Source organism: Lolium rigidum, chromosome 1 (genome assembly GCF_022539505.1).
Source record: "Lolium rigidum isolate FL_2022 chromosome 1, APGP_CSIRO_Lrig_0.1, whole genome shotgun sequence".
Classification (NCBI taxonomy): Eukaryota; Viridiplantae; Streptophyta; class Magnoliopsida; order Poales; family Poaceae; genus Lolium; species Lolium rigidum.
Genome location: NC_061508.1, coordinates 195,405,828 through 195,419,095, shown reverse-complemented (window position 1 = coordinate 195,419,095; position 13,268 = coordinate 195,405,828). Strand labels below are relative to the sequence as shown.

Genomic DNA, 13,268 nt, shown 5'->3' with positions numbered 1-13,268 from the left:
ATGTACTAATGTTCCTTATATTATATGCATAAGTAATGGAGAAGTGCTGAAGTGTGTGCAAGTGCAGGCTTCAAACAACAGGTATGTCATGGATAACGTAGAAATAATATGTACCTGCTTGTTGTGACTTTTTTTTGTTTTGACTTGTGAGTTTTAACACAATTAACTTTTCAGGTGATCTGCAAGTGTTCTCATCTGTTGCTTGGAGTTTCGAAGGATAAGTTGCTCATCATCTGTTGCTAGCTGGCTCTCAGTCACACTTGGTGGCAGCCAGGTATTATTCATCATCTAGTACCGTCAAACAGCTTTTACTATTTTCCATGACTTTTTTCTCTTCTATTCTTAGTCAGAAGTTCAATGGATTTTCAGCTATTAGGGTTCTTTAATTTTTTTTGGGGAATGTACGATCAATTTTCTGACATGCTGCTCTCCTGATGATTCTTCCTAACCACCATTTCTGACTCATCTCATGCCTGCTGTGTGATGCTACCATTACAGACAGCATAGATTGATCTGAAACTGTTGCCATGTTAACTGTGTGATGTAGGTAATATCATGTATTGTCTTTAGATAAGTACTGGATTCTGTATTCTCATTTTTTTACAGAACACTCTGTATGTTATTTAAGACGTCTTGTTATTTTTTCTTGCAACTGTTGCGCATTCCATTGGAAGATAGGTTGCGGTTTGTTATTTTCTGCTATGCTATTTTTATTTCTAGTCTCTGATGGTTGATAAAATAGTTCTTCACAAATACTGTTGCTTCATTCCGAGCCTAAGGCTTGGTGTTTAATATCGTCTATGGATTACCAGCTTCATATATAATTGAAGTGCGGTGCAGTCTGTGCTGATAGACCTTAAGAGACATTTTTCCTTATAAGTGTGAACATTTCAAGTTGATAAATTCCACACAAGATATCTCTGTGCATTAGGCTGCAAATTATTTCAAATTGGGTACTTTACAGTGACTCCCAACTTGATGTGCTGCATAAAGTTGCGATGCTGCACTGCAGTTCGAGTTAGCAACACAATTGCAGATTTTGTTTTGAAGCTACTTTGTGTTGCTGATGCTTAACTGTTTTTTTTTATTGAAGGGAAGTCCTCGTGTTTTTGAAAGATATCCATCTGCACTTCTGATGCTTAACCGATTTTCTACAAGTGCTGCAATTTTATCCACCGTATCGTACTTGCATGCACGCGTGGTGTTCTTTTTGCTGCTGCAATGGACAGTGTTCAAACGGAGCAGTGAGTCCATGATGGTGTTTTTTGGGAACACTGCAAGCATGCGGTGTTGCTCTAAATGGTTTTTGAGCGCACACGATCATCTAGCTCTGAATCATTCTTGTTAGTCCTGCCAGGAAAAGGGTGGGCATTGCAAAGCTTTGATTCAGATGTAGTGATTATAGGCGTCAGATGTAGTGATTATAGGCGTCATTGGGTATTAAAAGCGTACTGTGGTGTATCTAGATTTGTATATCTGTTGAACATTCCATTTTTTTGAGAACTCCGGCCTTAATAGGCCATAGGGGGATACAAGAGTCTGGGGGGCCAAGCAGCCAACAATGGCGACCAACTGACAGACGGATGCTGTTGCTTCCGTTAACGCATGTGCTTCAGAATTTGATTATCTAAATTTCATGAATAAACTTAGCATCTTCATAGGATGAATTCCTGATCTCGATCATCTTCTTAATCACCTCTTCGCTCTGAAATAGACCCCGTATCTTGGAACCCCGAGCTCCCAGTTCACATCGCAAGAACTCTGACGTTGGTAACTACCATTGCTGCAAATATTTTGGTTAGCACTCAAAGAATCTCGTTCCCCCACGCCTGTCTTGCTGGCAAAGCCGGACTGAATTTTTTTCCGCATCACTGAATGGCTGGATCCAATGCTGGCTGTTTACTTGCATTGTCATCGTGTCCCATGGCCCGCCCAGGCCAACCCAAAATACTGACGCAAGAGAGTTAATTGGGCCGTCAAATAAAAAATATGTAGTCTTCTTCTGGCCTATTCAGCATTTTCAATGAAGCTTGTCCTAGCCTATCAAGGATCAAAATTCAGGTTTGACGCTTTGGTGTCCCGTAAGGCGGAATTTTAGTTCAACGAGAAGCGGAATTTTAGTTCAACGAGAAGCGATGTTCCCGTTGATAGTAAGATGCTTGTGGTGGCTTCGCTAAACTAGGAGGAAGTGTATGTATGTATGTATGTATGTACTATGTTTCTCAGTTTTTATTAAACGGGAAATCCAACTCGGTGCGTTGTGTGAAAATACATTTTAAAGTGTCAAAAAATTGTAGAATAATTTTTTTATGTATATCTAGACATTCTACGTTCGCACACAAGTTTTCAGGAAAAAAGAATAATTTTTGTGTCTCATGTAAAAAAGATAAACTTTGATGCCCCAACAACAACTACCTACATAACATTTTTTTTGTCTTTTTATACATACCACATAAAATGTTGTTTTCCTACGAATACTTGCATACGAATATAGAATGTCAGGATTTTCAGATTTTTTTTGACATTTTTAAATTTGTTTTTTTAAATAGGTGTATATGTACCTACGAGCCAAAACACCACCTCCTTATTAAACTGATTATTATATCAATTTTATTAACCAAATATATTTTTGAGATCATAAAAAAACTATACCTGGCAGTGGGCCGGAACAAAACCGGCCCGCATATGAGCGCTGTGGGCCATACAAATGGAAACCTTTGTCTCCTTCGCACGAGAGCCTATCTCAACCAGAAAAGAGAAAACCACGAGTACCAAAACCCTCTGCCCAAGCCCGTTCCCGTTCCCAGCCCCAAGCCCCACAAATCAATCCCGGTCGATCTCCGCCGCCGCCGCCATGAATCCGGCAGGCGCTGAGGCAGCTGCTGGCAAGAAGTCCCGACACAAGGACAAAAAGGAAAATAAAACGAAGCGCAAAGACACCACGGAGCACCACGGCGGCGAGCCCGAGGACGAAGCCGTCCACAAGAAGAAGAAGAAGAAGCATACGTCGGAGAAGGGGGACCCGAAACGGAAGCCGACGGTGAGCATCGCCATCGCTGGCTCCATCATCGACAACGCCCAGTCCCTCGAGCTCGCCACCCTCGTCAGTACCCCATCTCCTATTGCCTTCCCCACTGCATTTCCTACATCACCGGTGCTTATAAGAGCGGCGCGCACCTCTCCTATTTCAGCTGGCCGGTCAGATAGCCCGCGCGGCGGCCGTATTCCGTATCGACGAGATCGTTGTCTTCGACAGCAGCCTGCCGGAGGAGAACGGCGGTGGCGCCGAAGATGAAGAGGAGAGCGGTGCACGGTTTCTTATTCGCATACTGGAGTATTTGGAGACACCGCAGTACCTGCGCCGCAGGCTCTTCCCAATGCACAAGAACTTCAAATATGTGGTGAGAGATTTGAAGAAGGTGGTTGCCTGATATGTGGGTTCTTTTAGATAATGTGCTAATTTCGTTTTGATGCTTCTGGTATGCAGGGGTTGCTTCCGCCGCTGGATGCGCCACACCATGTGCGCAAGCATGAGTGGTCTGAATTTCGTGAAGGTGCTGATCTCTCTTGTCGTGTCATTGCTCCTGGTTTTTGTTGTTTCATTTGATTTGAAGAGTACTTCAACATCTAAACTTGAAGTTGGCAGCTTGTCATGGATTCTTAATAGTGGGTCTTGTGATATAAGACCAAAAAAATCATTTCATATATTATTAGGGTGTAACGCTTGTACTTGTTTTTTTTTTCATTTATACTTGGACAACTTTGTTCCAGTGTTCGATTATTACTTCTTGCATTTCAAACTCTATCAGTCATGTTGTTCAGGGAATACTTCTTTTGGATTTTGTTGCTGCATTTTTTAAGGGCTGCTTGAACTCTCGATGATACTTGACTATATATGGTTCAATGTGTATCAGATATCAGTCAATTGCTTACATGCTATATGTATGTGTCATATTCTTCAAGATGTTTTTTTTTTAATCTCTTAACTCTGTTATGGTCAACTATGTTGTATTGGGTGAGGTCCCTGTTACATCTCATGTTCCACATGTATGATTCAACATGATGCTTACAGTATACTTAATTTAGACAGGTGTAACATTGGGCGGGGATCGTTCAAAGGGCACACAGGTTGATGTTGGGCTAAGTAAGGTATGTATGGTGATGTTAATATGAGTATTTTGTTCTCCTGCTCATGTTTTGGAGAAGAGTTTTGTTGAAGTTAAATTCTGATGAGTTATGGTTCATGTAAGTGTGTAACTCTTGGGTGTGTGGTTAGAGTTAAACGATGTTTACCATTGTAGCAAATATCCAATTTTTGCAAGTCATTTGAAAGAACTAAGCAGGTAGACATTCATAAATATATTATTATGTCCATTCAAGAGTAATAATTCATGCCAGCAAGCAACCGGATTGAGATTGAGGCAAAGCGTATTTGCTTACAAGCAAGCACATTTAGGTTGTTTTTTTTTTTACCTGTTTTCTCCATGAAATCATTTATCTCTTTCTACGTACGGATGCTTCTGAATTAATTTACATTTACAAATGGCCAAACATGTTATGGTAATTTGTACATTCAGTGGCGAATCCAATGTTATGTGCTGGGGCTGTTAAAGTTAAAATAAAATAGATCTCTGTGCTTTGCTATAATGTGATATTTTGAGAAGTTTGATTTATGTACTATTTTAGGGTTTACCTTTAGGTTTGCATATTATGTGATATTGTGAATGGTTCGATTTATGTACTCCCTCCGTCCCGAAAAGGATATCTTAGTGTATAGTTACATCCAAATTTAGACAAATCAGCGACATCCATTTTGGGACAGGGGAGTACTATTTTAGGGGTTGAAAAGGGTGATGAGATCACAAGAATAATTAAAATACAGGTTCTATTCCAAATCATCATTTCTAGGAACTGGGTTATGTTTAATATAAAGTTTAGGTTTATAACAGCACTCAATTTGCCCTCAAGCTATAGATGCTACTCCCTCTGTTCCAAATTAGTTGACGTAGCTTTGTTCAGATTTGATCGAGATATACATATATCTAGACGTGTTTCAGGGTGTAGGTTCGCTCATTTTGGAAAAAGCTGCATCGGCTAATTTGGAACGGAGGGAGTATTGTTTCTTTAGATAAGATCATAAGAGCAAATTTCACTTTTTACCCTGTAGGTGTGCATTTGTGACACATATTACCCTATTTAGTGGAACTTTTACCAAAATATTCCATTTATGAGACTTTGAACACCATTTAACCCCATTTTAGCATTTTGCTTGTTATTGTTAGATAGGACAAACGTGATATGTCGATGTGGTGCAATAAAATGTGTAAATATTGGAGGGCGTCATGGGTGATTATGTCCAGACTTATTTTATCCATATGTTCCATTCCACTTCGTCGTCTTAATATTTTTGGACCCTGACCATCCCATGACACCTTGCCCAATGGACACACATGAGAAAACAAGGGTCCAAGGCTTCTAAAAGGGGTAATCTACATGGATTTTCACTTGACTGGGTAATTAGTGATACAAATGCATAACAAGAGGGTAAAAAGTGGAATTCACTCTTTAGGTAATGGGCAAATAGGTATTTGCACATCTTCTGTCATTAAGAAGAGAAGCAGTTAGATAGACTAGATTTGGGTAGCAAGTGGCCGGGATCAAAGATAATACACCGCACAACACAGGTAACATGCATACACTAGCTACTCGTGGCAGTTCACACAAACAGTGGTCGAAAGCCTGCCGCTACCGCTCTGCCTGTCTTAATGTCATTTGCTACATACTGGAAGTCCTTGCTCACCCCCTGGAATACCCTGCTGTTACGGTCCTGCCAAATGGACCAAACTTTGATGGCAACCATGGAGTCAAAATATTCCTTTTGCGCATTTGCTGCTCTTGTGCATAGCCAGCCACCAATTCTCCAGGGAGTCTTGTCACAGTGGGGATGGCAGAGCTGTGGCAAGCCCACTTAGGTGGAGAACCCAAAGTTGTACTTTGATAATTTATTGAGTTTTGATTGTTTTTTACACACCTTTGGACAACCCTTGATTGATTAAAAATATTAGACTAATACCATGTATATCATCCCATCTACACTTAACCTTCCTTTATATAGATATATGGCCATCTTCATCTTATGGACTTGGAATTAATTGCAGTTTTCGTAATTTTGCAGAATGTTTTGGTTGAGCAAATCCTAGAACCAGGGAAAAGAGTAACTGTAGCCATGGGAACCAACAGGGACATTACAACAGGTAAATCACCATCATTTGTTCCAGGCAATAAACATGGTTATGCTGATGTTCCATGTAAAAGTTCTTTATTATTTGTTGAATTCAGGAATCTTCTGTGTAATATAGATATTCTGTTAAGTACTCTTGGTAGTGATTCACACCTTGTAGTTCAATACTACGAATATCAGGAAAAAAAATCCTTTCATTTCCAGTCCACCACGATTCCAGTTTTAGGTCAGTCTCATTCCAGGGGATCACTATAAGCTTAGTTATTTACCCCAAAAAATCACATATATATATATTGGAGAGCCACAGCTTCTTGAGTTTTCAGTTATCAAATTTATATATTTAAGCTAGACTCCATTTCTCTGTCCTAATCTAGTTCTGTCTTAGTAACTTGAACTGTACTTATGATAATTTGCTATTTGATTGTAACTTCTCGACGTGCATCTAGATTGTGTCAGGAAAGTCGTTCCGCCATCCTCACCCAGCGAAGAAATGGGATCATATTGGGGCTACAAAGTCCGCTACGCTTCAAATTTGACTGGTGTTATCGACGGTTCACCATACAAGGTACTGCTTGTAAGGCTGTTACAATGCAAATGTGAAGCCTTCTTAATTGTTATGAGCTCAACCATATGTTGTACAGAAATATTTGAGTTATCATAATGTTACTATTTTCATCACTTGTAGGAAGGATATGATCATATCATTGGCACTTCAGAGCATGGCGAAACCATTATTTCATCTGAGTTCATCTTGCCTTCATTTAGGTATACCATCTGCATACCTCTTCAACCAACTTCCCAAGGGAAAAAAAAATCAGATTTGGCCATCTGAATGTGTAAATTTCTTCTTTCTAGATGATACAGTGTTAGAACTTATGAACAACATTTCTTGCCAATTCATTAGAATTTTCAGCTATAACTGGAAGAGGCATAAACTATACAGTTAAAGAATAAAATGACACACAGTTTCATCTTTATTTAAATTGAATTATCTGGCAGGTTTGAATCAACCTCCTTGCATAATAAAAAAAAGCAAGGGAAAGGCTGCCTAGAAATACCCTTCCCCAGACCCCACAATGTGTGGGAGCTTTCAGCACTGGTTATGCCCTTTTTGAATTAGGCAGAAGTTTAAGAAAGCACAAGTTTGCTTAACAACATGTGCACCTCTTATGTACCTGAAGTCCCAACTCCTACCTGTGACTGGATTCTTCTTGAGCAAAGCAGCAGCGCCCCTTTTTTTTGGCTGCATGAGTTCATGAGCAGACAAAACATTTTACACAAGGCAATAGGTTGATGAGCATTCACTTGGAATAATAATGAACTAATACATGTTAGTAAAACCTTTTGACTCGTGGTTAGTACCCAGTGTTCGGTAAACCCACAGTTACTAGCCTGTAGAGCAAACAACGTCCTCTTTGATTTTTAGAGAGTCTGGTTCACTCCCTAAGCACCCCTACTTGCACAACTTGCTATCAAATAGGGTATATAACAGTTCCTATGATATGTTAATTTGAAACAATCAAAACTCAAGGATTTTTTTCTGTATTAGTTCCCAAGATCTGTTGTGCTCATACGATTTTCATATTTGAAACCTACTTTTTTTATGCTTAGAACTAGAAAAATCTACGAATCCATTATTGTGGGAGTCTATGTGCTCAGTTATGTGCTCTTGATTGCACAGGCATCTTTTAATTGCGTTTGGTGGGCTGGCTGGTCTGGAAGAGAGCATCGAAGAAGACATAAATCTGAAGGTATGGCTGCATATATTACAGTTTCCTATATGCATTCCGAATTTCTGATGTTTTCTCTTGTCACCATAATTTTGTTGCTTTTTTATCCTATCATATTGTGCTACCTGATCACTTGTATTATAGTTAGGAATTACACAGCCTGTAATTATCTTGTAAGATTGAAGAAAGATACTAAAAATGTCTCTGTTCGATTTAGATGAGGATGTGAGATGATTCGGTAGCTGAAAGCTTTGTCTGTATGTGGAGATGGTGCCATAATTATTGATTTGTGTCTTACTGTTGATGTTCTTACTATGGAAGTCACATATTCTTCTGACAGGGCAAAGGTGCGAAAGATGTATTCACATCTTATTTGAATACTTGCCCGAACCAAGGTAGCAGAACAATAAGGACAGAGGTATGTGCCTCTTGAGAGCTTGTAAAGTTATTCTGTATGTATGGCATTTGTTGTGCTGACAGAGCTAGCAAACATTTTCAGGAGGCACTTCTCATATCCCTTCAATACTTCCAAGACCCCATTAGGCGAGCAGGATAGCAAATTAGAAGGTTGTATACAGACATCTGCAGATCCAACGTGGCTCTTATGGAAGGGAAGCTTGTGTGCTAGGGAATTTGAGTGGCATTGGCGGAGTTTGTTCACTGAATCTGTTAACCCATGCGCATATGCGACATTGAATCATCCAACGGAGAATTTGTTAGCTCTAAAGAACATCTTTGTACTCCTTGTTGGGCGCTGCATTGACCGAAACTTTTTGTTTCAACAACATTGACCAAAACTTTATAGGGAAAACTTACCTTAGCCATTTCACCGGAAGGGGGAAGATTTGTAGTTTCCCATTTTGGTCCATCTAAGTTTCCTGCTTGGGCTGTATTATCACCATAGTTTTACGAAGATTGTTGTTTGTAGGACTGCTTTTAACGCTTGAAATGGACATGGAATGTTGAGTCGTCATGTCTTGTCTAACATGCACATTGGATTGTTTTCAGTGGTCAGTCTCTGAACCGTACTCCATTCTTACATGCATACATTATCATTTATTTGGTGGCAGTCAAACGAGTTCAAATTTGACAAAGTTTATAGATAAAAACTTCAAAATTTTAATACAAATCATGATTGCTAATCTATCATGATAGTTTGGTCCCATAATAATAACTACAAAATCAAATAATTGGCACCTTAAATATGGCTTTGAAGAGCTAACACCGTCAAATCTAGGTGAGGCGTTGCTGTGCGTGGGTATCCTTGACATATGCAACTAATTTTGGCGCCTTCTAGCATAGACGTCTAGCGGCCCTGTGCTCATGAAATCAGCCACTAATGTTTGATATTCCTAGTTATGTTCCACAAATAGGGTAATGAGATTTCTGTGATTTTTCATCCAACCAAGTTCTATTTTCATAAATGAACAAGAGAGACCAAAATCGCTTAGAGCTTAGCAACAGTAGCCGTTGGCAACTTTGTTTTGGATACGGATCAGAAAAACTACACTTGAGGCCTGGTTTGCTTCTCTCAATGACTTCGAATGCCGAGGTGGATTTGGCTTCGCGCAATCCCACACCTGCCCAAAAACGAGCAGAGCGACGCTTTGTTTTCAACCACTCATAACTGGACAAGACAATTAAACTCATTTTGGAGCTTAGTCGTGGACAACTCTTTTAGTTTTGGAATTATAGGGCAATCGGGAAAGAATTACACATCAGTGGAGCTGCAAATTTTCGTGTAAGAAGACCAAGTATCACTATATCTGCAAAATTCATGTTGTAATTGAAAAACTGATTGTGCGATTTCCTGAAGAAAAGTCAGTTTTAGGCAACAATGAAGAGGCCTGCGAGCGGTGGCACTTATCAAACAATTATATGTTCATTTACACTTTACAGCATAATAATAATAAGTAGCAGCCGTTTGATGGTGAACAGAACTGATGACTGAAGAGTGTCCAGACACTGTAGTACCATAGTCCATAGCTCAGGTCTTGTTAAGCATACAGCAAAAGGGGATAGGTACAACCTAACAAGATACAAATAAAGTCCCCACTTTTTCTTGGCTAACAAATTATTGATCAAGCGTTCGTCTTTCATAAGAGTCCAGATTTTTTGATGTCATGGTGCCATCGACAAGCCGCAAGATGAGATTCTGAGATGTGATCAGTGATCACTCTGAAGCATCGTGCTGTTGGCTCATGTATTTCCCCACAGAACTGCTAGTTTTGCCAGTTGGATTTGCTTCCTTCTCTACATTGGGAACTGCTTAGTGAATCGGTTCAGGGTTGAATTTGAGAGCCTCCCTCCAAATGAGTTCTTTGATATCTTCCTCGGTAAACGATGGCTGCTCGAAGTCGAAGCTGAAAGGTGCTGGGCAGACAGGTTCATCATTTATCTCATGAAGCGATGCTAAGTACGGATGACAGAGAGCCTCATCAACTGCAGTGCCACAGAAAAAAAGATGAAGGTTAGCATCTGTCAGGAGAACGTTCCACATGAAAGGTTTAATTATTCTTAGAAGTGTCAATTCGACTTAGTTTTAATGATTTTGAACGCGGCTCATATTGATAAATTTGTCATTTTGCAATCAAGCAAGATCATCTGAAGCTGCAATGTTACCAGTAATCCTCTTGCTGGGATCAAACACAAGCATCCTCTCAAGCAAATCCATGGCACCACTGGACATATTGGGGAACCGTGAACCGAATTGTTGCTTGGGGTATTGAGGAAGAGACCTCACATATCTGCGGGCATTATCGCTCCGAAGAAACCCAAGGCTTGTGTCGTCTGGTGAGCCTATCAGCTTTGGATCAAGAATGAAGCATGGACATTATCAGCGTCTCTGACTTTTAGGCAAAAATTAGATAGGACAACATGCAAAAATAAGAAGATGAAAGAAACAGAAAAGAAAAACCAAGTCTTGAGTTGCGTAGGGGTGACCATACCTCAGTAATTAGCCTCAGCTGATGAACATAATCCTTCCCAGGAAACAATGGCTCTCTTGTAGCAATTTCACCGAGGATGCAGCCCACTGACCAGATATCAATTGCTGCGGTGTACTCTGAGCAATTGAGCAGGAGCTCCGGCGCCCTGTACCACCGAGTAACAACATACTCCATCATGAAGTCAGTCTCAGTGGTGGTCCTTGCCAGTCCAAAGTCCCCGATCTTGAGGTCACATTTTGCATTGAGCAGCAGGTTGCTCGGCCTGAGGTCTCGGTGCAAGACATTTGCTGAATGCACGTACTTCAGTCCTCGGAGCACTTGGTAGAGAAAATACTGTTTCAGAAAAATGTGAAGGTGAGAGGAAATCTAATCAACTGTGAAATGTTTGAGCTGATGCTGACAAGATGATGGAAAGAACAAAGTACCTGACAGTGATCATCTGTGAGTGGCTGGTTCGATCTTAGAAGGTGGTGAAGATCAGTGTCCATGAGCTCGTAAACAATGTAAACATCATTGAAGTTCTCCCGCCTTGGTGGACGTATGATGTCCTTTATCGAAATCACCTGTCAAAGGTCAGATTATGTATGTCATGATCATAACAGCAAATTCAGGATCAACAACAGATTTTCCATATCATGGGAGGAATAGTGGTTGCATGCATCAATGGATGCACATGCAGATGCTCCATTAAAAATAATTAGGTGGAGTTAAATCAACATCACAGAGATTTATGACGCCAGATAGTTTAAACACAGTGGCATAAGTACAGAACTTCATCTTTTGTCACACATATCGTAACGTGTAACTAAACAAAATATTTGATAAAATAGCAAGTAACTAAAGAATTACAGACAATTCTGGCTTTGAAAGAAAATCACCAGAATTTCCGGCAGACTCCTCAGGACGGCTTACCTTTGCTATAAACTACAGAGTTAACCATGGTCAAACAGAAACCACAGAACAATTTATGTGTGAGCATGTGAACCACACAGGTTTACCATAAAAAGGCACATGATAGTGAAGGAAAGATGGCTCACATTCTCATGATTCATGTGCCGAAGCAGCTTTACTTCTCTCAAAGTGCGTTTGGCGTCGATCTGGTTGTCGAACGCATTACCGATCTTCTTGATAGCGACCTCCTCGCGGGTCTGCGCATTGACAGCAGCACTGAAGAACAAGAACACAGAACAGAATTTGTCACCACGGATTCAAAATCAACTACGCACACACTTGTCCTAAACAGGGAGCCACACACACACACACACACACTTGTCCTTCGTGTTGCCGTCTGAAATACAATTAACTAGTACCGGTTCATAAGAGAAATCCTCATGGTTAGTACGTAATACTTTTGGCTATGATAAGTTCGTTGCTCTGATCTGGTGTACGTAAACTTACTTCCAGTCGTACAGTGGATTTGCAACAGGATCGCAACTATAGTTGATCGAGCGATGCAATATTCCAGATACATAGGCAGGGTACTATATATATACATGCAAGCAGATGCGCAGCGCATAGCATACGTACCAGATGATGCCGCAGGCGCCGCGGCCGACGGGGCGGATGGGCGGCACGTACTTGGCGGAGACCTCGAAGAGATTGCCGTAGACGTTGTACTGCACGTACCTGCCACCCTGGGTCAGCGTGCCCTTGATCTGCGCCTCGCCGCCGAGGCCATGGCCGCCGCCGTGGCCTCCTCCCCCTGCTGCTCCGCCCTCCATGCGCATCGACCCGCCACCCGCCCGCGCACGAACGAACACCTCGATCGAGGAGCTAGCCAAGAAAGAACAAAAGAAACGCACGCCCTGGCAGAGAAAGAAAGAGAGAGAGAGAGAGATTGCTAGCTCGATTAGATGGATGGAGGAGCGAGGAGATAAGGCGGGGAGAGCGTTGGGGGAAAGGCGAAAAGGAGGAAGAGGAGCTTTTTGGAGGGAAAATGCCCGTGATCCGGCGAGGAGTTGGTTGCTGCTCGAGACCATTCCCGTCTCCTTTTTCTCTTCCGCCAAAGCCCTCCCCTTCCCTTGGTGCATGGCTGCGAGTGCAGCTTCTGCCTGCCTAGGCAGGTGGTTTGCTTATCAGCTGTAGTGGTTGCTATCCTTGATTTCTTTTACTATTGAACAGTTACATTTTTTTTTGGATTGATGCGATGACACCTCTCCATGGGATAAATTTAAATTTGACTTGAATATTTTGATTTTCTAATTAGCTCTCAAAAATCACGTGTAATCTGTCTCATTTGAGAATTCATGGTGGAGGTTACCCGGGATATCATATGAATTTGTGTTGAAAATTTTGTATTTGTCTTAAATAGATGGAATCTAGTGAATTCCTAGTTGATGTGATTACCGA

The 13,268-nt window shown here is 41.0% G+C and overlaps 2 protein-coding genes across 2 annotated transcripts; one reads left to right on the top strand and one right to left on the bottom strand.

Moving 5' to 3' along the window:
* The first annotated feature begins 2,817 nt into the window (after positions 1-2,817).
* On the top strand, positions 2,818-8,944 carry LOC124682928 (putative methyltransferase C9orf114). The gene is made up of 10 exons (XM_047217529.1): positions 2,818-3,103; positions 3,192-3,401; positions 3,488-3,554; positions 4,091-4,149; positions 6,176-6,254; positions 6,688-6,806; positions 6,927-7,006; positions 7,923-7,992; positions 8,312-8,389; positions 8,471-8,944. The coding sequence occupies exons 1-10, from the start codon at positions 2,855-2,857 to the stop codon at positions 8,525-8,527; spliced, it is 1,068 nt and encodes a 355-aa protein (XP_047073485.1). The 5' UTR covers positions 2,818-2,854; the 3' UTR covers positions 8,528-8,944.
* Positions 8,945-9,834: 890 nt separating this feature from the next.
* On the bottom strand, positions 9,835-12,661 carry LOC124687346 (mitogen-activated protein kinase 2). The gene is made up of 6 exons (XM_047221142.1): positions 12,447-12,661; positions 11,957-12,086; positions 11,345-11,482; positions 10,920-11,252; positions 10,594-10,777; positions 9,835-10,413 (listed from the first exon to the last, which is right to left on the bottom strand). The coding sequence occupies exons 1-6, from the start codon at positions 12,644-12,646 to the stop codon at positions 10,241-10,243; spliced, it is 1,158 nt and encodes a 385-aa protein (XP_047077098.1). The 5' UTR covers positions 12,647-12,661; the 3' UTR covers positions 9,835-10,240.
* Positions 12,662-13,268: the final 607 nt, after the last annotated feature.

What these genes read in the sequence shown, in the direction of transcription:
- LOC124682928 (XM_047217529.1), top strand. Translation starts at nt 2,855, where the DNA reads ATGAATCCGGCAGGCGCTGAGGCAGCTGCTGGCAAGAAGTCCCGACAC. An exon ending in CCCTCGAGCTCGCCACCCTC is followed by an intron (nt 3,104 to 3,191) that starts GTCAGTACCCCA and finishes CTCCTATTTCAG; the next exon opens with CTGGCCGGTCAGATAGCCCG. An exon ending in ACAAGAACTTCAAATATGTG is followed by an intron (nt 3,402 to 3,487) that starts GTGAGAGATTTG and finishes TCTGGTATGCAG; the next exon opens with GGGTTGCTTCCGCCGCTGGA.
- LOC124687346 (XM_047221142.1), bottom strand. Translation starts at nt 12,646, where the DNA reads ATGCGCATGGAGGGCGGAGCAGCAGGGGGAGGAGGCCACGGCGGCGGC. An exon ending in TCACAGATGATCACTGTCAG is followed by an intron (nt 11,253 to 11,344) that starts GTACTTTGTTCT and finishes TTTCTGAAACAG; the next exon opens with TATTTTCTCTACCAAGTGCT. An exon ending in TCCCAGCAAGAGGATTACTG is followed by an intron (nt 10,414 to 10,593) that starts GTAACATTGCAG and finishes GTGGCACTGCAG; the next exon opens with TTGATGAGGCTCTCTGTCAT.